The 18690-nt window shown below is 35.7% G+C and overlaps 1 protein-coding gene across 3 annotated transcripts in view; it reads left to right on the top strand.

Moving 5' to 3' along the window:
* RBM45 (RNA binding motif protein 45) overlaps positions 1–18690 on the top strand; it is a 37404-nt gene that overhangs the window by 9504 nt on the left and 9210 nt on the right. For 2 of the 3 annotated variants that reach the window (XM_052664127.1, XM_052664119.1), the window contains exons 5-10: positions 93–272; positions 1184–1313; positions 1489–1573; positions 1787–1950; positions 4182–4382; positions 11621–11659. In XM_052664127.1, the coding sequence (XP_052520087.1) occupies positions 93–272; positions 1184–1313; positions 1489–1573; positions 1787–1950; positions 4182–4374 (752 nt within the window). In that variant the 3' untranslated portion in view covers positions 4375–4382; positions 11621–11659. Of the gene's footprint in view, positions 1–92; positions 273–1183; positions 1314–1488; positions 1574–1786; positions 1951–4181; positions 4383–7494; positions 7692–11620; positions 11660–18690 lie in introns of those variants that run through there. The other variant, XM_052664113.1, reaches the window with a different exon arrangement.

The raw sequence follows: 18690 nt of genomic DNA, 5'->3' as shown, positions 1-18690 counted from the left end.
TGACAGTTCATTTTATTTTCTAGTACTTAAAATGTTAAATGAATCTTTGAATAGAAATGTAAAGATTTGCTTTTTTTTCTGTATTGTTGGAGAACAACAATCTGAATTTTCAAGTTTTGACAAGAATGACAACAGAGGCCAGGAAGCTATCTCCAAACGCCTGTCAGTTGTATCAAGAGTTCCTTTTACTGAAGAGCAGCTTTTCAGCATTTTTGATATAGTACCAGGCTTGGAATACTGTGAAGTCCAACGAGATCCTTATTCTAATTATGGTAAAATAATGTCTTTATTGTTTGTAAATGTTCTGTAGTTTGTTAAAATGGCTTTTCTCCAGTGGCACTTTTTGAAATTTTTTATTGGAGTACAGTTGATTTACAATGTTGTGTTAGATTCAGGTGACAGTAAAGTGAATCAGTTATACATACACCTATATCCACCCTTTTTTTAGATTCTTTTCCCATATAGGTCACTATAATAGAGTACTGAGTAGAGTTCCCTGTGCTATACAGTAGGTCCTTAATAGCTATCTCTTTTATAAATAGTAGTGTTATATGTCAAGCCCAATCTCCTAGTTTATCCTCATCCCCCAAGAAAAGCTCCTCAAAAGAATGTGAAATATGTGAGTCTGATCTGAACCCTCTATTCCCTGCTTTTTGGTTTTCATACATTTATCACTTCTTCTCTTTATATCATTTCAGCTGCCAAGATGACTGTATATTCTTTTCATAGATCACTTGTCATTTCATTTCCTACTCAGTATGATAGGGAAAATTTTAGAATTTTGAAGTTTATTTCATAGAATTGAAATGTTAAGAAAAATTAGTTGGTTTTTAAGGTGTATATCTGTCATACAGAAAAGCCAGTATCTTTAAATTCTTTGGACAGAACTTAAGCTAATGATTGTTTTTTTTTAAAAAAATGCCATATTCATGTTTTTACGAAAATCTGGTCCATATTTTACTTTATAGGAACACAACTGTTGAACACATGTATCAGATAATTTTGTTTTCTGACTGTTGAACACATGTATCAAATAACTTTGTTTTCTGATACATTTGATTATATATTATTAATGTTGTGATATTAGTGTCTTTCTATGTTGTTTTATCTTTGTGACAGCACAGACTCTAGGTATTCAGTCTGCTTTCTTTTTAATTCCCATATATTCTCTGCTTTGTTCTAGGTCATGGAGTGGTTCAGTATTTTAATGTAGCATCAGCTATTTACGCAAAATACAAGTTACATGGATTTCAGTACCCTCCTGGGAACCGGATAGGTGTCTCCTTCATTGATGATGGGAGCAATGCAACGGAGTAAGTACCATCCCAGGAGCTAGTCTGAAGCCAAGCTTTGGGCGTGCGTGCCATGACTGGGAGAATAAAAGTAGAAACAGTTTACCTCTCAGGTGAGGAAGTTACGCGAAGCAAGTTGCTGTTGAGAGACTTGAGTATGTCTCGTTTTCTGTAAGTGACCTGTTCTTATCTCCAGTCTCCTTAGGAAAATGGCAACGCAGATGGTAGCTGCACAGCTTGCATCAATGGTGTGGAATAACGCAAGCCAGCAGCAATTCCTGGTAAGTAGGTGAGAATTTAACCTTACAATACACCGTTAGGGTACAAAATACATGTGGCCTCTGTTGATTACCTGTGTAAGAAAATGTTCAGAGATACAGTGAAAGACCACATAGGTGCCATGATAACACATCTGTTTTCAGCTCTTGACTTATTATAAAATCCCTAAAGTGCAGTTTTTTCTTTTTCTCATTTTGAACCTAATTCTTCAACAGCAGTTTGGAGGAAGTTCTGGATCACAGCTGCCTCAAATCCAAACGGATGTCGCACTACCGTCATGCAAAAAAAAAGCTCCTCCTGACACTCCCGTGAAGGAAAGACTTTTTATTGTGTTTAATCCACATCCTTTGCCTTTAGATGTACTAGAGGATATATTCTGGTAAGATTTCAGTTCCATAGAGTTACATTTTATTTTATTTTACCTTATTATTTAAAACTTTAAAAATTTTTTTGGTTACGCAGCACATAGGATCTTAGTTCCTCAATGAAGGACCAAACCCACACCTTCATTGGAAGTGCAGTCATCCCAGGACTTCCCTGGTGGTCCACTGATTAAGACACTGTGCTGTATTGCAAGGCATGGAGGCTCGATCCCTGGTGCGGAACTAAGATCCCATATGCTGTGTAGAGCAGCCAAAAAAAATTTTTTTTTAATTTTAATAAATATTTTAAAATAAAATAATTTATTTAAACTAGACATTAAGCATTCTTGCAATCGGGAAATTTCCTGTGTCCAGTACCTCTCAGGTGGAGATGATTTGTTCTGTGGTTTTAAAAAGTCTGTGGTTTTATATCACCTTTAAAAATACATAGTTATCTCCTTTTCTCTATTATTTATATGTCTTAAGTCCCCACGCAGAATTTCCTTTTATTTTGTTTTGAAGACATAAAACATATAGTATTGTTTTGTAAATTACATACATAGAATGAACAAGTCATTTGTTTCTTGATAGAAAATACATGTGTATAGATCTGGCCAATAGAATTCTTTTCCTTTTCCTTTGAAGTTATAATTCAACTGAACAATGATTATTAAGCATCTTCTGTTTTGTTAGCACGCTATTGGATCCTTAAGGATAATATAATTACATTGAGTAAAAAATTACTTGATTATAATGCTTGCTATTATATATAATAAGTGTTCAAAAGGGGAAGGCACTTGTTTCCAGTATAACTTCTTTAACCTTAACATTTTCTTTTTGATCTTTTCCTATTTGCCTTACAACATTAGTGAATTAAAAGATAGATAGAAAACTTGTTAGAGTTTCACAAAATATCAGCAATGTGGTTCAAGTGTTTTGATTTTTATTTAATTTATTCTGTTTCTTTTTTGAACCTCTCTTCTGTACCTACTAAGTGCCAGGGACATTGTGTAAACATTATATCAATATTATGTAAACAAGACAATAGTTCTTGTCCTCTTAGAACTGATCACATGTAAGAGACAGATAAGTGAATAGGAAATTACAACCTAGAGAGGTTAGTGTTGTGGAAAGGAATGTTCAGGCTATGAAATATATGGGAGGGGCAACAGCTATAGAAAGTCAGTGAATGCTTCTTGAAAGAAGAAAAGATTCTTTGGAGGATATAAATAATTTAGCCAAGGAAGAAACTTGGGCATGTGGGTGGTTATTCCGCCAGAGAGAACGTGAAATATAGGATTTAAGAGACTGAGGAAAGATGAAGCAGGGAGAGTTCAAGGACCCAGGTCAAGGAAGGCCCACAAGCTGTTAGGGAGTTTATCCTTTCTCTGGAGGCATAAAGAGCTGCCAGAGGGACTGTGTGGGAGGAAACGATCCTATTTGTGTTTTAGAAAAATCACTCAGAAGACAGGGTAGAGAACGAGTTGGAGAAGGGTAAGCCCAGGATGCAGGGAAACTAGTGAAGAAGGTATCTGTTATTGTTTTGGTTCAGTTGCCCAGTCCGAATCTTTGCAGCCCCACGGACTGCCACACACCAGGCTTCCCAGTCCTTCACCATCTCCTGGAGCTTACTCATACTCATGTCCATTGAGTACGTGATGCTATCCAACCATCTCATCCTCTGTTGTCCCCTTCTCCTCTTGCCTTCTGTCTTTCCCAGCATCGAGGTCCTTACAGTGAGTCAGCTCTTCGCATCAGGTGGGCAAAGTATTGGAGTTCCACTTCAGCATCAGTCCTTCCAATGAATATTCAGGACTGATTTCCTTTAGGATGGACTGGTTGGATCTCCTTGCTGTACAAAGGACTCTTTTTAGCACCACAGTTCGAAAGCATCAGTTCTTTGGTGCTCAGCTTTCTTTATGGTCCCACTCTCACATCTGTACATGACTACTGGAAAAACCATAGCTTTGACTATACAGACCTTTGTTGAAGAAGGTATTAGAATAAACTAAGAAAAAGATAATGATGCTCAGAGTGAGGAAAAAGACCTGAATAAGAGTGAAGAAATTAACTGATAGAGGAAATGTTTAACAAGAAAGATTGACACATACTAGAGATTGGATGTGGGGAAAGGAGTGGAAAAGGAGTCCAGAACGGATCCTAACTTTTAGACCTGGGCATATATGCTTATCAGTTTCAGTTGATCTCTCTTTCTCTTTTTTTTTTTTTTTTTTTTTTTTACTTTCAGTCGTTTTGGTAACCTGATTGAAGTTTACCTTGTGTCAGGAAAAAATGTGGGGTATGCCAAGTATGCTGATAGACTAAGTGCTAATGATGCCATTACCACTTTACATGGCAAGATCCTGAATGGAGTCAGACTCAAAGTTATGTTGGCAGACTCCCCAAGAGAAGAATCTAACAAACGGCAAAGAACTTACTGATTCTTTAGGTAAGGTCTTTATCATATAAATTCTAAAACACATTGGCTAAATAGTATAATGAAAGAAATATACAGAGAATTTCTTTTTAAGGATTTAGAAGTTGTTGGTTAAAAACACTGTGACTTAAAAGTTTGCTGATAATTTTTACAATATATTTTTTAAACTTGGACTTTTTACACTTTAAAAAAAAGAGTCTTTTATGTTTACTGGGAGAATGTTTTTGTCCTTCTGTGAAATAAAATCAGATTTCAGTTTAGAAAATTAAATAGTACTTGTGTATGTGTGTGAATGTCTTAGCTATTAAGAATTGGACTTCACTGTGTGGTTACATAAAGTTTAAAATTAAAAGACTTCTAAAGATTTTTTTAGCTAACATCTTAAGTTATCAATTAAGGTAATTTATGACAGTCTTGGAGAAGGGCATGACAAACCACTCTAGTATTCTTGCTTGAAGAGACCCACAGACACAGGAGCCTGATGGGCTACAGTCCATGGGGTCATAGAGAGTCGGACACGATGAAGTGACTTAGCATGCACATGACAGTCTTTATAAAGTATGTCTTGACAGGCATTAGTGAAATGCCTAAAAAGCAATATCTAATACAGTTGACCCTTGAACAACGTAAGTTTGAACTGCATGGGTCCACTGTGGACATGTGGATGTTTTCAGTAGTAAGTAATACAATTTACTGAGGTTGGTTGGGTCCAGGGTTGGTTGAATCTGTGGACGTAGAACTGTGGGTATGAAATATCCACATTTATAAAAGGGTTCATGATAAGTGATATGCAGATTTTCAGCTGTGTAGAGGGTCACCACACCTAATGTCTGCATTGTTCAAGAGTCAATTATAATGCATCTTTTTGGACCTAAATGGTATTTTTCTGGACTCATATTTGTGAATAAGTACTTTAAAAGTACACATTCAGAAAGAAGTGCATTAAAACTACACATTCATGTACATATGTGTATTTTCAAAAATAACCTTGGTGTTTACCAAAAACTCTTGTCAATTATACATAATGCCACATACAACCTTATGAATGCCTTTTTTTTTTTTTTTGCTATTAAGAAATCAAACCTAAATTTCTATATATAGGACAGTTCACATCTCCACAGTTTGGGGAAACATTGTTAAAAGTTACCATTGTTCAACTCTTTCACTTTTTTATTCTGAAAATGAATTTTGAGTTTCTGGGGAAGCTGAGTGCTTCCCTGTTCCCACACACACACACACCTGCTTCCAAAGTCCACTGCTGGTCAAACTGCAGCAGGTGGTAAGCACATCCGATTCAGTTTGAAGTTACTGGCTCAAAAACAGTTTTCTTTTCTGACCAATTATGAGAAATGGCGAGTATCAGAATGAATTGTCTGGGTCCTTACTGCAGATGACTTTTCCTTGGATGAAGCAAGTCACATGATTACTTCCTCCTTGCAGAAGGCACTTGTTGATAGGAAGTGCCCTCGGGCCATTATGAATATCTCAATTTAGAAATATTTTCAAATGTTACAAAATCCACTCCCATTACTTCATACAGTGTAGAAATATTAAGTTTGCCAGTGAAAAAGAATTAACAAGTTCTTTCTTAAAGCAGTTTTTTGTCTTTACAAATAAAATGTTAAGAACTGAATTCGCTTTAGACAAGCTTCTAAAATAGCATGCAAACCTGCTTATTCATGTCTGTGAGTCTTTCAAAATATAGGTAGTAATTCTTGCTCTTATTCAAAGACTCTTTGTCCTTAAAAGAGGACAATACTAACTTCTTAATATGGGGAAAATATATAAGTTACTCCTGTGAGTGAGCCTTTTATAAAATAATTATTTATATAGTATAGAGAATATTAGACTTAAAATCAGAAGATCTGGAATTGGGATTCCAGCTCTGACACTTAACAGTGATTTGGCAGTTATCTTCACCTTTCTGAGGCTGAGTTTCTCCACAGGATTATTGAGAGAAAATGAGTTGGCAAAATTCCTTATAAAATAAAATTTTTAAATACTTTGCAAGTGTGAGCTAAAACTCATGCATTGATGACTTCATTGAAACTTTTTATGTCATCTCATCAAAAACGGTCAGAAATTAAGTTTAACGGTACAAAACCACCTGGCTTTGAGAATGAAGCTTTAAAATAACATGTTTAAGTGTTATACTTCATCCAATTCCTTGATTAGAAGAAGTGTGTCTTCTTCAGCATGACTAGTCATGAAATACAAATCTGTCCTTTTTCCCTTTGTTGAGTGGTTATACGTATTTAGGGCAAAGATATGGTAGGGTCAGGTGAGTTGAAAATGGTAGGACATAATGAACTGTATTGGTTTTGAATGTCTTCTAGTTGCAGCACAGCTTTTTAATTTATTTTTGTTTTGAATCCTCATTTACTGTGGATTTCATAATGAAATTAGTCTCTGAGAGATAAGCCTAAGATTAACTGAATTGTGCCTAGGAAATCAGAGAAGAAACTGGTCTAAGAATATCACTTTGAAAGTTGTTGAGTTCTATTTTGAGATAGATCTGATGTGCAAAATATGTTTCTCTATTTGAGGAAAACTCGAATTTTAGTATTTTAGAGCATCCTGATCTGTGTGTGTGTGTGTGTTTATAGGTCCATTTCCTTCTGTTTTTAATCATATAAAACAGTTTGTACAACTATTGCTTTTTTCACTTCCTCTGTTTTGTATCCTGACATACTGTTTTGAGGGAAATCCCTCTGAACTTTATCCTTGTTTCTCAGTTATGATTGAACAATTATGGTTAATTGAGTTTAGCTACCTAAAAGAACAAAATATTTTAGCATACATACTCTAGTTGGACTCATGGTTAAGAAGACAAATACAAGCACCCACTCAGTCAGCCTGGTGTGTCGGGATAAAACCCAAAGCTGTCATCCTCAAATCATACATGATTTTTGTATGCATTTTCCCTCCAGAAATTCAGTACCCACTTGCATCATCCTTCTCAGTAAGTTTGGTTTTGCTTATCTGGGGGCATCTGTGATTAAGTAAGCAGATAATATTGGGTGTATTGAAATAAGGGAACAACTAACATTGTAAGAATACTATATACAACAGCTCTTTCCTTTCAGGTGATGATTTTCATACTTGTGTTGTGTTCTTTCTGCAGAACAAAGACTAAATAATGACATAATCCTCAGCTGACTGACTGAAAATGTGACTGGACGCACTCCCTGTGGACAGTTGACGGCTTTTTTTTTCAAATACCTGATAGTTTGTACACAGCGTTGTTTTGTCTGGGGAGTAAGATTGTTGACATGTGTTTTTCAACCACACATTAATGCTAAAACTAATATAGTAGTTGTTTCTTAGAGTAATATGTTGTTACGTGTGGCAGAAATAAAGTTTTCTTTGGTTAACTAAATCATGCCTTATTTATGTCAAAGATAAGAATGAGAAAAACTTAATAGACTGTTTAGAAATTTGTTAAATGACATTTCATTGATTTTGAGATGCACATTTTTTTCACATTTTTACACTCCTGAAATTGGAAATATTTTGATATCAGTCAGTAAATAATTGAGAGCCTTTTTTTTTTCTTTCTCTCTTAGTGGAACAGAAAGGTGCTTTCTTCAGTCAGTTGCATCTTAGATTCAATGAAATATGGTAATTGGTACTCAGTCTATACATGTAGATTGGCTCCTTACACTTACTCTGAAGCAAGGGCTAAAAGACATATCATTAGAAATATTTTTATACTTTTTTTGTAGTTATACCAGAATACTTTGTTGGTAATGTTGTACAGATCTTTTAAGATTTTAGATTTTAAGATTTACAGCAGTTTAGGTGATAAAGAAAAATTTTAAGTTATTGTTGATAGTAAGTTTAAATAAATACCAATGGCTTTGGTAAGTGGACATTTTTCCTCTATAAATATAAAATGTAATGGCTGCTCCAGAAATACGACCTATAAGCAATTTTCAGAACAAACTATGATAGGAAGAACGGTCGTTTCAAAAAAAGATTAAAAATTAGGAACTTATTCTGCTTCTATTTTGAAAATCCAAGAAAAAAATTTTATCTTCTCTTGAGATGAATGATACATATCATAAAGGTATAAAGTTGAGAGTTTGGCATCTTAAAAAAGACATTAAGTGGTATACAGTTGTTAAATACCACTTAATTGGTTCCTCATGCATCTTACATCCTGAGTTAAAAACAGTAAAAAGATTAAATTCACTAAGCATAATAATGTATTTCCTACTTGGACATCTCTCTGTTAAAAACTTTAAATCCTTTTTTTGAATCAGTAATTTTAACAAATTTAGATAAGAAAATATCCTGTCTTATCTTCCCAGGCAGGAGTTACTGAACAAGAATTGAGCCAAGTATCTTTCTGTTAGGGAAGGCCATATTTTAAAAAGAAAGCCAATGATGTCTTTAGAAATGAAAAACTTCTGAAGAGAGTTAGGGATTAATTGCCAATAGATTATTCATCCCAAACTCATTTACTGCACATGTAGTTCCATTTTCACAGATTAGAATTAAATTGTGTTTGAAGTTTATCTAGCTCTACCACTCGATTAATGCTTGAATTCTCCCCCAGATATTCCTGCCAGATGGTTAATCTAAATAAAAATAGGAAGCTCCCTACTGCCTGAGTCCATTGCATGTTTGGTTAATCCTCATAATTGATATAAAACCTGATTTCTTGCTCTTTTACTTACTCACATGGGAGCTATCATATACCCTCCAGCCCTCCAAGTTTTCTGTTCTTCATTTAAGGTGAGATAGCCAGTTCCAGCTGGAGAAGGCAATGGCATCCCACTCCAGTACTCTTGCCTGGAAAATACCATGGACAGAGAAGCCTGGTAGGCTGCAGTCCATGGGGTCACGAAGAGTTGGACACGACTGAGTGACTTCACTTTCACTTTTCACTTTCATGTACTGGAGAAGGAAATGGCAACCCACTCCAGTGTTCTTGCCTGGAGAATCCAGGAACAGGGGAGCCTGGAGGGTTGCTGTCTATGGGGTCGCACAGAGTTGGACACGACTGAAGCGACTTAGGAGCAGCAGCCAGTTCCAGCAAACAGTCGTGATTTCAGTAAGATGCCTTGTCTACTTTGAGTTCTTCATATAAACTCTTAAAAAAATAAAAAAGGTATAATAGTTCTCTGCCTGCAAAACACTTCATTGCTTTTACAGTGTGATTTTCTCTTGCACTTTCTCTCCCAGTTGCATTCTTCAGTGAATAATTGTTGCTTTGGCTTCCATGTACATTTAATCTTAATCCTCTCAAACGTTTAGCCTTGTTGCCACTTTCCTGTCTCTTGCAGTTGATCCCTAAAAATTTAAAAGCCAGAATGTCACATTTTTCTTAAAATAAGGAAATTCTAGAACCTAAAAAATAGCATTTAATAATCTAGTGCTTATGTCTTCACCTAAATGTTTACTTCTCAATTGCACTTTTGGTATAAGAATAAAATGTATAGACATTTTGATACCATGCATATGTCGGTTACTAAAATTGCTAACATAGTGTGGGTTTTATTAGTTTTTTTTTTATTTCAAAGAAAATGCTAAGCAATATAGATCAATAAACTTCTCTTTCAAATATATGGTTTGCATAATAAATAACATTTAAAATAAATCCTGATCAGACTTTTTTGTAAATTCATCGTCAGATCTTCTATGGTCGATCACATACTGAAAGCAGCTCTCACTCAGATTTGCTGCTTCTAGAGGTCATGTTCCAAACTATGTTCCTTGAAACACTATTGTCTTGAAAGAAGTCAATAAGTATTTCTTTTGGAAAGAAATTTTCATGGTCCAGTATATTTAGGAAGCGTTCAGTTGTTATTAGTTCACAGGTTTTTTTGACCATGAAGCTTCCAGAGCTTTTAATTTGCTGGTGTACCCCAGCCCTGTAACTCTAAAAAAGACCATAGTTTGCACTGTGAATTAAGTGTTTTTAGAGGCATACTACAAACAGGGCATTAGTATTAGAAGGAGTAATTTTTAGGCAAGATTCTCCTGGAATATAAACTTTTTTATTCATATGGTATGGTGTGGTTTTATTTATAAGCTTTTTTTAAACTTTTTTATCCAACCCTAGATTAAAAATTAATACAAAATACTAAGGGAATTATTACTCAAAAATTTTACCCTTCTCAGAAATGTGTTCTCAACCTACTCAATGAACAGAAAATAGAAATGAGAGACCTTACCACTAGGTGGTGGTAAAATTGCCACTCAGAAAGTGCAGCGTTCCAGTGGTATCTAAGTTATTGCCTGACGTGCTAGAATTTGTATTGTCTAGAGCGGTGGTCCTTAAACTTTGGTGTCTACAAGAGTCACCTCAGGTGTTTGTTTAGAATGCAGGTACACTGATTTTGTTAGGTTTGGGTTGGGTTTTTTGACAAGGTCTCTGAGTGACTCTGCGCCATTGGCATTGACTTTGTGGTATACTGACCTAAAGAGATTCCATATTTGGACCTTAGGTTGGACTGTTGTAAAAGTAAGACACTGAGAAGTTGCCAAGTTGTTTACCTCGAGCATTTTTTAGAATTAAGCATCTGCTTTCCCTCAGTTTATTATCAATAAATATGGATTACCATAAGAAATTGAAAAACATAAGCCATCTCACAAAATGTCAGGGCAGCTTTTTCCTCTTGGCAGATGTTTTTCGATGTTTCTGAAGGATGGTAATTATTTGCTTTATGTCATTCAAAGCGTCTACCTAATTTTATTTTCTATTTACATTTATTTTGAAGTGAATTATGTTAATAAGTGAATCAGATTTTGGCTCTGAAGAACTTCCTAAATCTGTGTCATTCTTTTTAAATGGCAAAGAGCTTGAAGGTGATATCATCAGTATGTAAAAAATTGAAGTAGAAAAATCACAAGGGTACAGAAATCATGTTTGCATATGTGTGTATTACTACAGTCCTAAAGTGAATCTTATAAAATGAATGTTTTTTGGTGCACCTCAAAAATCTTTTGATATGTTAAGTGCAGTTTACCTGTCAATAACTTCTTATGAACACATAAAGCAAAATATCAGTAAAGGCAGAAACAAGTGAAATATTTATATAGCCTTTTCACCCAGCAATACAACCACATGCAAGTTTTATTTCTTCCATATGTGAGTGGTAAGCTCTAATAAAAGTCATGGCTGTTATTTTTACATATGATTTCAGTAAAGAGAGAAAACATAATGGTCATCCTTACTAGGTAAGAAGTTCCATTTTAATATCTGAATTCTAATAAATGGATTGCATTATTTCCTTTTCTAGAAACAGTAACTCAAGAACAGTGGATCCTGTGAACTGAAGGTATGGTATTGTTAGGGGGTCAAACTTAGTTAAAATATGAAATTGCAGTTCATTCATTACAATGACCATGCTGTATTTAGTCAGAATTGTCCTCAGGAGAATATGCAGGTCCCACTACACTCAGCAAGTTAACAGGTCCTGTGAGAATCCACTTGAGTGGTTATCACAGGAAAAGAAAGTCCACTGGCCATCTTATATGAATTGTAGCCACTATCTAAACGTCCAGGTCCACGGGAGCTAGCTAACCTGCGAGCTGACCAAGACTGCGGCTCCTATGGCGTCCTAGAAACTGCCTTCCGACCATACTGCTACAGAAGTGGTGGGAGGAAGGCCTTAGCAGACTGTTAAGGAAAGTTATTGGTGTTTCAGATGCATAAGTCAGGAATGTATGAAAAGGCAAGTTCTGTTTTTCGCAAATAATTGGGAAACTGCTGGGTACAGTAGGATAACCACAGTGCTTACTCACAGATATTCCTGTTAATCTACACTCTGAACTTTCCTGCCTCTCTTTCCGTTTCTGATCTTGTAGATAAATGGTGTTACTAGTAATTTTCTTGTTCAGATATTACCATTTTCCAGTGTTATTATTTTATAGGTCATAGCATTTATTAGCACAGAGTTCTTAGGGATTTTGTTTCTTTTATTTTAGTGGGTTTTTTTTTTTTTTAATGCTAAAGTAAGTGATTTAAAGTCATCTAAATAGAGTTATCTACTACTTTACAGGAAGATCTGATATATAAAAATACATAATGTTCCTTTCATCATCAACAAACTGTTATTTTGGTTTGGGGCCCCAGTTAAGCACAAAAAAACTTTCTTCCTCTTCCCACATTAGTACATTAGTAATTTAAGAACCGTAGGGGTCCATTGACATTAGAGGAAGGTAGAGAAGGGATCACCTTGCCTGGAGAATCGCAGGGATGGGGGAGCCTGGTGGGCTGCCATCTGTGGAGTCACACAGAGTCAGACACGACTGAAGTGATGCAGCAGCAGAGAAGTGATCACAGTTTGTTACTTGTAGGACTGACTTTAGGAAGAACCTGTAGTAGACGAGGAGAGCACTGGGACTGACTGACTGACCAGCTTTGTCCGTATCAAAATTGGATCAACAGTGGCAAAGAGAAAGTATACTTGAAGAGAGTACCCATCTTTTCTTTACCATTGCAAACTCCTGTGAGGGTTCATCTCCCATTAGTACCACATTGGCTTAATCCTTTCATCAGAACTCCAGCAGGGTTCACTTTCTACCGCTTGTACCCCAAATCTGGAAACTGTAGACACTGTAATATGGTCCCATCTTTCACCCAGCCCAGTCCTACGTTACTGCAGTGACTCAGTAAGTAATAATAAATAAAATAGAATGGAATTAGATCTCCTTACAACATCCTGCAAGATTAGCAGTGTGCCTGAAATAATACCCAGCTTCTGTTAAATAGCTTTTAGTTACTTGTAATATAGCAATGTATCATGTTTTCTAAGTCTTGTTAATATCTTTGTCTTTAGTTCTCCCAAGAGTGTATTTCATGTGTGATATCAACATGGACTTTTGAGGCCTGTTTCCTCATCTAGAACATAAAATAATAAAGGCTGTGTAAACACAAATACTTGCAACCCCCTTCTCCCAACTTTCTGCAAAAATACCCTTGAAAACGTTTAAGAAAAAAAAATTGGTATCATTTATAGAAACTTGAATAGGTAAGAATAAGTAGATACGCTGGTAAGATTAGTAGATACTAGGAGAAATGTTTACTATAAAGCAGTGATGATGTGGATTTTATTTAATAGCCGACTCAAATCCCACGTTGAAATAACTTGTCACATAAAACAAGATGATACCTTAGCTTCCCACCTTCTAACACTCCTTATTAACTTGTGTATAAGAAGGCTATACTAATAATTTCAGATAGCTCTTGAGAGTCCCATCAGAAAAGGCTTTCATTCTGCATTTCTTAACTAGTGGCACTGAAGCTGCACCGTCTTGGAGCTTTTCCTTAACCAAGAGAACCACAGCTGACATTCATTGGGGTGGAGAGAATTGTGGAAGAGATCCCACCTCTGACCAGAAGAGCAGTGCTGAATGACAAAGGCAGTGCAAGCAGCCCAGAAAGATCTTCCGCCCATCAGCAGATGTAGAACACTTAGAGCAGGACTTTTTAAAATTCTCATCCTCTATCCTAAGAACTTTGGTCTTATTGCATGAAAATCTCTTAGCCTTTTCCACCCTAAGCCTAGATCTACAGACATCCTTGCGTTTCCTGGAGAAATGGAATAGGCCTGATATTTCAGACAATGTGCTGGATATTACATCAGCACTTTAGTGAACTCTAAAAGAGCTTAAAGCAGTCCCTGTGGTCTGCCAGTTCTGAAATCAGCCTGGCTAAATGTGTCCTCATTGAGAAATGGGCAAGAGATTTACGCTACTGGCACTTCACAAAAGAAGGCCAAGAAAAGGATTGCAGTGTCTTTTGGCAGAGGAAGGGAGGATTGGGTAAATTCTTTAGTCTTTGTGAAGAAACATTAAAACATTCTCTCATTAAAACATTTTTTACTTTGACATTTAATGTAAGTTGAATCTTTAAAATCAGTTAAATGCTCAATAATGCTAGTCATCAAGGAAACATTAAAACCACAGTAAGATACCCCTCCACTGATAAGAGCAGCAAAAATTAAGGTATCAACAATACCAGATGTTGGTATGAGTGTGGAGCAACAGGATCTCTCATAACCTGCTGATGGGAGTGTAAATTGGTTCAACCACTTGAGAAATATTTGACAAATACCTGTTAATGTTAAAACACACATCTACCCTCAACTCAGCAGTTCCACTGCTAATGTGTGTATCCAAAAAAGAAGAATACATGTACCGAAGACATGTGAACTTTATTGGTAGCTCAAAGTAGAAGCAACCCCTGATGTCCATCAGCAGAATGGATACTGTGAAGTACTCTATAGTGAGGAAATAAGCTAACTTGCTTGCTACATGTAATAATTTGGATGAATCTTACAAACATACTGACCAAGGAACCAACAAAAGAAAATGCTATATGATTCCCACTTGTGAAAGGGTTCAGAAACAAAACTTAAGCAGAATTAATTGGAGAAGGGTCACAGAGGGATAAAAGGGGGCTTATGGTATACAATCTTGTCTTTCTTGATCAGCGTGGTAATAACTTTGTGATAAGCTTTTTGAGTTGTGCTTTTTATGTTTTATGCATATTTTGTATTTGTCTTACACATCATTTTAAAGTTTTGGTTTCTTAATGTATTAAATAGTATCAACATGAGGCTAATGAAACAGACACTCCTGCAGTGTAAGAGAACAGCGGTAGTCTGAGGCGTTTAGAAAGAAGGGCTTTCTGTATCCATCCAGTACATTTAAAGCAGGAAGTATTAGAAAATACCTGCGTCAGCTCCTGCTCTGGTACAACAGGGCATTATGATGATAAGGACACAAGAAGAGAGAGAGAGAAGGAAAAGACAGGGAGAAACTAAGTTAAAGGTTGTGTCAGAAATAGCAAACAGTCACAGAAAATCTAACCCATAATGAAGAACAGTAACTATCACACTGATTGCAGAATCTTACAGGTTCTCATGAACCAGCAAAGGGAAGACAGAGGGGTTCCCCCAACTTGTTATCAACCAGATTAAAGCTGTCTTCTTCAGTGTTCTAAACTGTGCTTAATAAGCTCTCCTCGAAGGAATTCTGCAACTTAAAATAAGTTACAATAAATCAAAAGCACTGACACATGAATATATTGAGAGAAAAGGTGGAGATAACAAAAGGCTGATAATGAAGATGTATCCTTTGAATAATAGATGTTCCCAAAGAAGGCAAGATGCATTAAACAAAAATATAGTTTTGATAGAAGAAACCTTGATTTTTAAAAGGGCTCAAGTCTGAAGATCTTCATCTGCACATTAGATGCCAGCTGGAATGGAACAGTGTCTACAGGGTTGTGTAGTTCAGGATTTCTTTACTCCAGATGTGAAGGTAACAGAAAAGGATTCTGTGATGTTCATTGTACTGCTCATTTGGAAAAAAGTACTATATAGGAAAAAAGTACTTGAATATAATCAATACACTGCCAGAATGAATCAAAATTCAGAATAAAAGAATGAGGAAAGATGAGTTGATGAGTATTGAAATCAGTGCAACTGTTAGAGTAATACAGGTAATTATTGTAAATCTAATATTGAAAGCATGATTTATTAAATAATCTTTGAGTGAAGGCCAAGAAAGTATGGAAATTTCCCCTTTTTTGTGGGGGCTGGAGAATGAAGTGAAGAGAAATTCTTTTGTAAAGAAAAAAGTTACTGTGTTTTTTACTTGGAAAATTAAGTGTAAATTTAACAGTGAAATCTGTCAAGGTGGATAACAATAACAGAATGTCTCTTGTCAAAGTCCTTGAAAAAGACATGAATGAAACTGTATATGAGACAAAAGTAAAAAGGAGCACTTAAGATCAAAACTTTTAGATCATTTAAATTCTAAAAAGAAAGTGCAATAATTTGCTTCTTCCAAGAGACTTACTTTTAAATCGAATCTTGTCATGTACATGTGACACAAAAAGTATCTCACAGTAAAATTTACAGGAGGAGGTATAAGGCTGAATAACAGCATGTACACTAATATAGTTACACTCAGTAGTGAAGACAGCAAACCTTAATATTTATATGCAGGATAACATAGGATTAAAATATAGAAGTACAAAAATGGTTTAGAGATTGTGCTGAAGACTTAATCACAATGGTCTGTGAATTGTAACACTAATCAAATAGAAGGGAGAAATTACTCTTAAAAAGAAAAAAAAAGATACGTATGGTGATGAGAATTACATTTTCTCAAATAAGGATAGTTTACAAATTGATCAGATCGTAATATTGAGAAATAACAAAGCCAGCAGAGGAGACCCAGAAAGATAACTTCTGAATACCAGCTGATTTAGAATATTTAACCGCAGGATTAAAAACAGCATGGGGGGAAAAAATCCTTAAACTTGTTCTTTTCAGCCTTTGTCCTAAAGACAAATCGCAAGGAAATCACCCTTTTCTACACTAAGCCTAGATCCTTTGTGCTTCCTTGAATTTCCCAGAGGAATGAAATGGATCATTGTTTGTTGTCCATATGGTGGACATAACATCACATCTGAGTGGAGTGTAAAAGCTGAAAGCAGTCGTTGGAGCTTCAAGATTTCCCTGAAGTGCACGTTAAAGGGCAGAAGTTGTGCAGGGCATGTTCTTTGATCACAGGATAATAAACCCAGAAAATAATAAAAGCACAAGCACCTGGATAATAATTTTTGAAACACTCTTCTAAACAGCTATTTTGTCAAGAAAAGTGTGGTAAAACACAGTGAAAACAGCAGAAATAGAGGATAACGTGTAATGCCGAAAGGCAAATTGATGGTCACTCATAGAGTGAATGAATTAAACCTGCAGCACTAAAAGCAAAAGTAACAAAGGTAGGATTGACCTTGCTGCTGCTGCTACCAAGTCGCTTCAGTCGTGTCTGACTCTGTGCGACCTCATAGATGGCAGCCCACTAGGCTCCCCTGTCCCTGGGATTCTCCAGGCAAGAACACTGGAGTGGGTTGCCATTTCCTCCTCCAATGCATGAAGGTGAAAAGTGAAAGTGAAGTCCCTCAGTCGTGTTCGACTCTTCGCGACCCCATGGACTGCAGCCTACCAGGCTCCTCCGCCCATGGGCTTTTCCAGGCAAGAGTACTGGCATGGGGTGCCATTGCCTTCTCCAGGATTGACCTTATCTGACACCAAAACTTAGACAATTTAGTATCAAAGTTCTACCTTCTGAGTTCACCCAGTAATACAGATGCAAACCTAAGAATTCTAGAAAGTACAAATAATACGTCCAAAAAACAATTTACCATTTCTATGTAGGGTTTATCCTTCAGTGAAAAAGCAGCTTACTTTAAAAATCAAAACCGTTACTTTAATGTATAGCTTAACACGGCCATAATGAGATCTGTTGACCTGTTGGTTGCTTGTCCATTTTTGTGATCACACAAATGCCATAGACTTTTTAGGATATGCGTGGTTTACTTGAAACAGTCACTGGCTGGTGGGGTAGGATTAGCCTGATTGATTTAAGTAAATCAGTGCCTAATCTTCATCTCTAACTGTATGACTCCTGTATAATAAGACAGCACAGAAGCAATTGGTGAAGCAATCAAAGTGTTTAGAACTATTTCTTAGAAAAATAGCTAAATTTACTGAACTCTTAACTATTTGCCAGGATAATTGGTTTACACACATTTCAAAACCTGTGAAGTAGGTACTATTATTCCTGTTTTACAGAAAAGCTGAAATACATTCAAAGAAATGAGTGGGAAATCATCTTTTCCAAAATCACGAGTGGGGAAGCAGGTCGTCTTATGTAGCCAGTCTTCATCAAAACCTATGCTCTTAACCTCTACACTAAGTATCAATGGCTATAACAAAGAATTCAGAAACTACTTCACAAATTTATATTTATGCAGCAACAGGAAATCCTTCTAAAATTATGGAATAGCATTGGAATAATGTGTAATATTTAGTGAAAGCAAGCAGGATACAAAATTATATACATAGTGTGATTTATAATTTTTTTAAGCTAGAATGAGTTTGAAACTCAAAGTGTGTGTGTTTGCTTTTCACTATTGTCCCTGCTTTTTTTTAATCTAAAACGTATAAAGTATATTGTATCCCCTATAAGATCATAAGTTTTTGTAAACAAACTCTTTATTTTTGTAACCTCAAGCCAAGCTATCCTGTTTACACATAATGGGCACAAAATTTTTGTCCAACTGGAATACAACATAAAGGAATCCTATGTGTGTTTCTTACTAGAGATTCTGTAAAGTCCATATTCTCTGTAAATATTGTAATATTTATATGCCTTTTTAAAAACTGGGGCCCTACTTATGAGATTCATTTTCAAAGGTTCTGCTAATTTTAATTTCAAGTTTATGTTTTTGTTCTTTTGTGTTCCTATTGGAGACTAAACAGTCTACATACAAATCTCAGTATTTAAA

The sequence above is a fragment of the Budorcas taxicolor genome, chromosome 2 (assembly GCF_023091745.1).
Source record: "Budorcas taxicolor isolate Tak-1 chromosome 2, Takin1.1, whole genome shotgun sequence".
Taxonomy (NCBI): Eukaryota; Metazoa; Chordata; class Mammalia; order Artiodactyla; family Bovidae; genus Budorcas; species Budorcas taxicolor.
The sequence above is the reverse complement of the archived record's forward strand: the minus strand, read 5'-3'. Positions and strand labels throughout refer to the sequence as shown.